A 9,133-nucleotide genomic window follows, 5' to 3' on the forward strand; every position below is an offset into this window, starting at 1 on the left:
TGCATGGTTATCCACAAATATTTACAACAAACTTGAACTAATGTAACTGTTTTGAAAAAAAAAAGATCCTTTTTTCGATCTACAGTATTTTAATAAGAAAGTATGTCAATAACCTTTTCCTTGTTGAATTGCATGCAGAAATATATAGTCTAGGTACTCATTGTATTTTCTGTAAGAACGCGATACACATCCGTATGAAACCATAGTCTGCTATGCATGTTCTCCAGGCTCTGTGAGCGGTTCTTGTCGAGCTATCTGTTTACCCATCTGTTCGAGCAAATTATGCATCCAAATCCTATTATGATGATCAAGACTAATGAAAGCCTTTTGTATCAATACTTCAATATAATCCTCAGGAAAATCGAGCTCATCATCTTTTATTAGTTCTTTCAGAAAGTCATTTTCCTTACCGTTGAAGAAACATGCAATATCAAGAAAAACTTGCTTCTCCTCTTCTTCCAATGCATCATAACATATTCTGAATGGTTTTTTAATCTCATAAGGAGCACTTTTGTAACTATCTAATATAGTTTGCCAACGGTCTATGGTGTCTAGATTACCCAAGTAAGTACCAAAAACTTTCAGAGCTAGTGGAAGGCATTCAACATAGTCTATTGCACGCCTTGCGAGTGCAACATATTCTACGGGAGGTTCATTAGTATCAAAGACATGCCAACTGAAGAGTTCAAGAGCTTGGTGGTAATCTAATGTTGACTTCATCTATCAACTTAATTCCATTACGAGTTAGCAACCCTTATCTTTTGTGGTTATGATGATTCTACTGCCATCACCAAACAAACCTGTAGCTCCAGCTAAGTTGCTCGACCAATCCAGTTCATGCACATCATCAAGAATCAAGAGAACCCTTTTATGGCTCAACCTTTGTTTTATAAAATTCATCCCTTTATGAACATTGTTGACCTTCAGGTTTGTGCCTCCTAGAGTCTCAGAAAGTAGTCTCTTGTAGATGGAGTAGGCCTTCATTTGACAGTGACTTCTCTCCAACATTTTCCAAGAAACATCTACCTTGAAACCTTTGGCCAATTGAATTATAAACAGCTTTCGCAATTGTCGTTTTTCCAATTCCAGCAGCTCCCCATATTCCTGCAATCCTGCTACACAGCGGCCAGTTGTGCCAATACTTAACAGCTGATAAATATCTTGTACACGAGACTCAATTCCAACAGGATACTTGGCCACATTCAAATACGTTTGGTTTAGCAGCTGAACTGAGATCTCCTCAACAAGGTTGTTCATAAATCTGTACTCGTACCTATCAGTTTAATAGCACATTTAACTACCGTTGGAGATCAAAACTTGCTTGAAGAACAAAAACAAAAGCATTGAGATGACGAGGGAAATTTGAAGTACGCAAAATATAACCAGCCATTTAGGTCGTAACATTTGAAACCCCTTTCATAATAAGTGGTTTTAGTATTGTAACTATCATAATTAAGTGCTTTTACTGTTGTAACTAAACTGTAACACAATATTTCCCAAGCTTGAAAGTTCATATAACATTATAATTTATAACCTATATTATTTGATTAGGTATCATGTAATTTTACCATTTAGTTGGAGAATTCTTCAAACTTTGGGAATTGGAAATGGTACTTGGATTCATGAAGAACTTTTCGTCCAACGTCAAGTCTTCATAGATGTTGCAATCTTATTTCGCCCCATTTCCTGTACTCTTTGTTTTGTTATAATCTCTTATTTGGCCCCATTTTCTTGTCCTGTACTTTTTGTTTTGTTATAATCTGACGACGATCACATTATTTAAATCAGGTTAGTTAACCTTTCAAAAAATCAGGTTAGCTAAATCAACTTTATGCTAATCTCAGCTGGTGGGCTCCGTAAGAGTTAGTCCTGAGATATTTTTAACCCTGGAGTCTTGGACGCCTGGTTTGTTTTCTTGTCCAAGTTGTTGGCCCTTTCTTGTTCTGTAGGTAACAAGTACGTGTATTGCATCTATGAACTTACTAAGCTTTTGCCAGTCTTTATTTGCATTGGTTTGTTACTAGTGTCACGGAGAGAAACATAACATTGTTAGAAAAATGCTTACTCCCCCTCCTTTGTAGTGCCAGCCAGACAAATTTGAGGATATTGTAAGTGATTCCCTTCCTCTTCTCACCTTTCATGCTTCACCATAAGTCCATAACTGCCTTTCTGGTATCGTGTCTCTGCAGAATCCACCTTGTAGGAAATTGGCCTCACCATTTGTTCCTTTGATCCATTGCAATGATAAACCTTAACGAGTTCATCCAAGCACCACGTTGAGTCTCTGATGTGGTTTTTCGGTCTTATTTAAGCCACTGGATGAAATATCATTCCTCACCGCTCAAAGCCACTGGATGAAATATCATTCCTCACCGCTCAGAGAAAGATGTCGTGTGTCCATGGATGTAAGATGAAAGCAGAAGAGGCACCTTTGTTTCGTAGAAGCCAAATAGTTTGCTTGCAATATTATATTGGCAAATGACTGAACAACCTCAAAAAGTATGAATATTGGAATATAGCACAGCTAATGTTGAACATGCCGACACCTACCATTCACTGCTCATGGTAGAACATTTGCATTTGGAGGTTCAGTGCACATTGAACATCCCGACACAAACCATTCACCTCTCATCTAGACCTGTAAATGGACCGGATTTGGATCGGATCAACCTAAATCCAAACCCGTTTACTTAAAAAAAAATTCGATCCAAATCCATATCCGTCGGATTAACGGATACCCGATCCGCTAATCCGACCCGTTTATAATTTCAAATATTTTAAAGTTTTAAAATTTTAAATAGTAATATTAAATTTATATCATGATAACTCATAAAATATTAATAAAATATTAAAACAACATGAAAAGTATCATCAAAGTAGAATTACATTATCACAATTCTTAATGTTTCTTGGAATCTTGGGTGATGAACTGTTCCTTAGATTTCTGCAAAAAAATTGTATTAGAAATTCTTCATATTTTATATTTTATATATATATTTTTTAAATAATAATATATTAATATAAAATAATATTTTATTATTACGAAAACAGGCCGGATCATTAACGGATCGGATCGACCTAAATCCGTATTTGATCCGTTAAATAAACGGGTTAACGGATTCGGATTATTAACGGATCAACGGATCAAAATTTTCGATCCAAACCCGTCCAATAGCCATGGATTTGGAGCGGGTCTAGATTAAAATCCAGTCCATTTACAGGTCTACCCTCACCCCTAAAAACCCCTGATGCAAAGCACATGCATGCATGGGGATCTTTAATCAGAACAAGTTTGTAAATAAAACCATCGGTGCATGCAGGCAAGTGCTTCCCTGTGTGAGGTGCAAGGACAGCAATGACTTCTTATCGCAAAAAAGAGAGGAAAAAGAAAAAAGCTAAACAGATCTATCAAAAACTGATGAGTGAGTTTTCTATAAATTGCATACCACAAATATAATCATGTCAGAACATGTTACATTTATTTGACTTGAGTACTTGACAACTCACCCTAAACAACACCCTGCACCATTTCAAGCAGTGTCTCAGGGTGGGAGTGCCTGTGTATTCATCAAGGAATTTGAAATGTTTCTCATCTTGTTCTCGGCCAACATTACTGGAAACAATGCACCATTATCAAAGGATATTAATCCAACAGACCATATTTAACCTTCTGGTGCTGAAACCCCGACTGTCCATGAGTATAGTTTTCCTAACTTTCTGGGGAGCAGCAGGTCAAGAAGCGCGTCCAGATAAAGCAGCTACACAACTCGTCATCATCTTCATCTTCATAATTGCGGCTGTCATTTGGATGATTTGTTGCTTCAATGGACAAGGAAATTGATTGCTCTTGCTCATGATGACGATCATTATCATCATCTTCATCTTGATCGCCACCATCCCGTGGCATACCAGCCAGGTAAACCCCGCAGCTTTTATACAGCAACCCTTTGCCAAGCTTTTGGTGAAAGACAACTCGAAACATACAAGGCATTGATGGCCTCTCTGCATTCAACTTCGACTTGATGTCAAGATCAAATGGAATATACTTTAGCCACACATGAGCTGACTCTACCTCCCTTGATTGGAAAACACAATCATCATAAAATTTCACGGAAAGTTCATTAATCTCAACCATCGTGCCAAAATTACAATAACCACTAAACTTTTCTGTGATTTCAAAAACAGCACATAGAGTCAATCCTTCAGCCAATGATATGAAATGTTGAGGGATTTCAATCAATATTTCGCATATTGGATCCCTTTGATCTTCATCAACAACAACGCAGATATCCTTATGATAGTTAAACCACTGTGGAACTTTATTTCCTGGAAGTAAAACCTCAAACAAAGAGTACTCCACCTGTAACATAAAACATGGTAAAGGTAATTATATCATGCGCCATCCTATTAACAATAAGATGTAGATAGTGGGTGAGACAGAGAGAGGAGAGCAGAGAAACACCTCATTCAGTAATACATTTGCGATTTTTGCCACGTCCAAGCCCAAATTATCAATAAGTCTATGACAATTAGACAAGTCCATCTTATAAACAAGTTGTGTGTCTTTATTCTCCAGTATCTCTGACAACAGTGAAAATGCTTCCAATGATATGCAATCAGCCACTTCTATGAACCTTGTAAATGGTGGAAGTTCTAAAATCGCTCGAAGCCTCTTGCAACCGCACAATTTAAGTGACTTCAAGTTGACAAATTTGCTAATGCCCTTGGGAAGACTAACAAAACTGCTTTCTGATAAATCAAGATTCTTTAGCGTGGACACGCAATGAAGACCAACAGATAAATCAATGTCTGATAATAAATTGCACCCTTCAAAAGATAAATAGGTGAGCGCCAAAGGAAGTGATTCTGCACTAGATGAAACTTCTGAGGTTGCCTTACTTGGAAGAGTGATCAGTTTCGGAGAGTGGTTAAGACCAAGATGATCAAGATGTTGCAACTCATAAATACTGCTAGGAAGACTCGTGAGGTTTTGACATCTATCCAGACCTATATAGGAAACTTGAGTAAGATATCGAATTGATGATGGCAATTCTTTTATGCCAGTACCTCTCAATTGCATGATGTCTAAGGATTCCATCTTGTCCACAATTTCTGGGAACTTCTTAAGCCTTTTGCAATCAAGAAGAATTAAATCTTTAAGAGATTTCCAGCAAACTCTTGTTGGAAATTTTGTCAGGTTAGAGCATCGATTGAGGTCCAATGTAACAAGTTTTTCAAGAAATCCAACAGTAGGATCAACCTCCACTAAATTTGTACATTCACCTAGACTCAAGGACTTGATGTTTGGGATTCCAGATAAGCTGGGGACCTTTTTCAGGAATTTGCAGTTGTCAAAGTTTAGAGACGTCACCTTTGTCAAATGCAGTGAGACAAAGCATAATAGTCTTAATAGACCAAATGATAACCATTAAAAGAACTTTGCAACTCAACTTTTACGCACAATGACCACAATATCCAATTGGAATAGCAAAAATTGTATATATGCACCCCCTAGTTCCAACCATCTGAAATGGCCTTTTCATAACAGATAAATAGATGGAAATGTAAGAAATTGATGAAAGGAGACACAATAGCCTATTTCGAAAAGTTCTAGGTCCAAGTTGGCTAAAACAAGAACAAAGGGGAGCTAATTGACAGTTTTGCTATTCCAATTAGGGTATTTTGGCTATTCAAGCCAATTTTTACACAAAACCTCTTCAAAATGACGAGATGAAATTAGTATGAAGTACCTCAACTATTGCTTTTCCCAGCTCTGCAATGCGACTGTAAGGCATATTGAGCACAATAAGTTCCTTTGGTTGAAAATTGGATGGGAAAGATTTCAGCTCACACCTTCCCCAGTCAATCAACTTCAAGCTATTGGGAAGATAATCCACATATCCAGAAAGGCATGCATTACAGTTTATGAAATATTTGAGATTTCTCATGCCTGAGAAGCTTTTAGCATTCAAGGGTATCTCATCTGGTAGGGGAAACTTTACCATGATACCTTCAATTTTATGGGTTCCCTAGTATGAAAAAAGCAATGGTATTAATAATGACTTTCCTTTACCAAGTAATTAAGAATGTAAGCGTTTTAAATTCTTCAGCAATAAATATTGTACTCACAGAATTTTCGGTTAGAATACGAAACACGTCCTTGTGAAACCAAACTCTCCTGCATTCTCCAGGTTCAACAGATTCTTGGCGAGCTATATCTTTACCCATTTGTTCTAGCAAATTATGCATCGAAATCCTCTTGAACCGATCAACAGTTATGAGGGTGCTTTGTATGAGTACATTAATATAATTCTCAACAACATCAAGGTCATCATCTTTCAGTATTTCTAGCACAAATTCTTTTTCCTTATGGTTGAAGAAGCATGCGATGTCTAGGAAAACTTCTTTCACTTCATATTCCAATGCATCATAGCATATTCTGAACGGTTTCTGAATCTCTTTATAAGGGGCACTTTTATAGCTATCCAATGTAGCTTGCCAACGATCTGCGGTTTCAAGAGTACCCAGATGAGAACCCAAAACTTTCAGAGCTAGCGGAAGGCATTGAACATAGTCTACTGCATGACTTGCAAGTGCAACATACTCATATGGAGGTTCATTTTTCCCAAAGGCATGCCAACTGAAAAGCTCAAGCGCTTGTTGGTGATCTAACTTCTTGACTTCGTATACTAACTTAACTCCATGACGAGTTAGTGAACCCTTATACCTTGTCGTTAAAATGACTCTACTTCCCTCACCAAACAAACCTGTAGCTCCTGCTAATTTGCTTAGCCAATCCAATTTATTCACATCATCAAGAACTATGAGGACCCTTTTATTTGCCAACCTTTGCTTTATAACATTGATTCCTTTATCAACACTAGTTAACTTCCAGTTTGGGCCTCCAAGAATCTCGACAAGGAGAGTCTCTAGTAGTTGAACTAGGCCTTCAGGTGACTCTGAATTCTCTCCAACATTTTCCAAAAAACATCTGCCTTCAAATCTATGTGCAATTGAGTTATAAACAGCTTTGGCAATTGTCGTCTTTCCTATTCCAGGAGATCCCCATATCCCAATTATGCAACGACTATTTCCACTAACACTTAAAAGTTTATCAATAACCTGGACACGAGAATCTATTCCGATAGGATACTCAGCCACATCCAAATATGTCTGATTGAGTAATTGGAGTGAGATCTCCTCAACTATGTTGTCGATAAATGTGGATTCATATCTACGAGTTAAACAGAAAATGAAGAACATATGACTCGAGAATGCAAAGAATATAAGAACAAAGACACAAATAAAAGATATGTATAAACAGAAACTACCTTATGTCATCTTTCTAATCTCTCTACAATAATATACTCAAGAACCTGTGGGAGAAGCTAAATGTTTTCTAAAGATACTTTAAGTTGGTTGTTTGTTTAGTTGGTTTCTGCTTGAATTTCAGTTTTGTTACTGCTTTCTGTTTCGGTTCAATCCCTTGAAATGTAACAAAGAATGAGGTACAGGATCTAAATGACAGTATCCACTAATTTCTGCCTACAATTTCCACTTGCACTACTATAGACTGTGCTTCTCTCTTCCTGAAATTTATGTAATTAGTTGGATTTTGGTTTAATCAAATCTGTTCATGTATGAATTGGGTTTTTTGAGGTTTTGGGATTTTCGATCTATGAACTAGATAACCAGTGTAACAGAATGGAAATAACCAGTACTACTACATAAATGAGAAATAAACTCACTCTTTCTCCTTGTAATGCCAGCCAGACAAATTTGCTGATCTTGTAAGTGCTCTCCTCCATCTTCCCACCTTTTCCAAGTTATCTGGGAATCTCCTTTCATGCTTAGCCAATGCTTCACCATAACTGCCTTTGAATGTAACAAAGAATAAGGTGCAGGATCTAAATGACAGTATCCACTAATTTCTACCTACAATTTCCACTTGCAATCTTATACATCATGCCCTCTTCCTGAAATTTATGTAATTAGTTGGATTTTGGTTTAATCACCCTCTTGATGTATGATTTGTTTTTTTTTTGTAGGTTTTGGGATTTTCGATCTATGAACTAGACAACTAGTGCAACAGAATGGAAATAACCAGTTCTACATAAATGATAAATATACATACTCTTGCTCCTTGTAATGCCAGCCAGACAAATTTGCTGATCTTGTAAGTGCTGTCCTCCATCTTCCCACCTTTTCCAAGTTATCTGGGAATCTCCTTTCGTGCTTAGCCAATGCTTCACCATAACTGCCTTTCTGGTATCTTACATCAGCAGGATCCACCTTGTAGAAAACTGGCCTCACCATTTGTTGCTTTGATTCATTGCAGTGATGAATGTGAACCAGCTCATCCAAGCACCACTTGGATGATGCATAGTCTTCAGAGAATACAATGACGGAGATCCTTGACTCTTCGATTACTTTGAGAAGCGACTGTGCTATTTCGTCTCCTCTTGTAAGATCGTTGTCTATGAAGGTGTTGATTCCCTTTCGAAGCAGAGCACTGTGCAAGTGGCCTGTAAAACCATAGCGTGTATCCTCACCACGAAAACTCAGGAAGACATCGTATGACCATGAATAAGGGACGAAATCGGAAGTAGCAGAAGAAGAGGAGGCTCCTTGGTTGTTCATAGAAGCCATATAGTTTGTTTGGAATGTGTCCAGATAGAATTCCCAACACAATTTCTCACTGCTCCTCCCTAACTTCTGCTCATCTTAGTAGAAACAACTTGATTGGGGAAATTCCGAAGCAACCGGAGGTCAATTTCTGGTGTTTAGCAACCCGTCCTTTGCCGGAGCGTGTCAGCCCGACTATTCAAGCCCACAAAGCATTTGGTACCTCCATGAAATCGGAGAGAGAGAAGGAAACTGCACAATCAAAGAACCAGAAACCCTTCTACAGAGAAATAAGGAATCGATGAGAAGAAGAGAAGAAACTGAAAACCCAAACGATCCAGACGGAGCTGAATTGCAGGTAAGGAGGTGAAAACGACGAGGCGAGGCTGAAGTGAAGAATGGGCTTCCACAGTCCGATGCTTTTTGGTGTCACTCTGAAAGAAGAGGTTGACCGGTTGAGCCTGTTTTCTGGACTCCATAGTCTCAGTTAACAGAGTCCTGGGTGATG

General features: G+C 37.9%; 2 protein-coding genes across 5 annotated transcripts; both read right to left on the reverse strand.

Moving 5' to 3' along the window:
• Positions 1-210: 210 nt before the first annotated feature.
• On the reverse strand, positions 211-2,220 carry LOC112171036 (TMV resistance protein N-like). The gene is made up of 3 exons (XM_024308279.1): positions 2,135-2,220; positions 801-1,273; positions 211-704 (listed from the first exon to the last, which is right to left on the reverse strand). Exons 1-3 carry the CDS (start codon positions 2,218-2,220, stop codon positions 211-213), a joined length of 1,053 nt encoding a protein of 350 aa, XP_024164047.1.
• A 1,178-nt stretch (positions 2,221-3,398) lies between these two features.
• Positions 3,399-9,133, reverse strand: LOC112168996 (TMV resistance protein N). Of its 4 annotated transcripts, none has more exons than XM_024305935.2 (6): positions 8,135-8,404; positions 7,749-7,875; positions 6,130-7,234; positions 5,751-6,029; positions 4,463-5,383; positions 3,399-4,360 (listed from the first exon to the last, which is right to left on the reverse strand). In XM_024305935.2, the coding sequence occupies exons 1-6, from the start codon at positions 8,253-8,255 to the stop codon at positions 3,710-3,712; spliced, it is 3,204 nt and encodes a 1,067-aa protein (XP_024161703.1). In that variant the 5' UTR covers positions 8,256-8,404; the 3' UTR covers positions 3,399-3,709. The 4 variants fall into 4 exon arrangements, with proteins under 4 accessions (XP_024161703.1, XP_040365124.1, XP_040365123.1 ...); XM_040509190.1 differs by having other exon boundaries at positions 3,400-4,360; positions 8,262-9,133; XM_040509189.1 differs by having other exon boundaries at positions 3,400-4,360; positions 4,463-5,371; positions 7,749-7,871; positions 8,135-9,133.

The sequence above is a fragment of the Rosa chinensis genome, chromosome 6, assembly GCF_002994745.2.
Source record: "Rosa chinensis cultivar Old Blush chromosome 6, RchiOBHm-V2, whole genome shotgun sequence".
NCBI classification, from domain to species: domain Eukaryota; kingdom Viridiplantae; phylum Streptophyta; class Magnoliopsida; order Rosales; family Rosaceae; genus Rosa; species Rosa chinensis.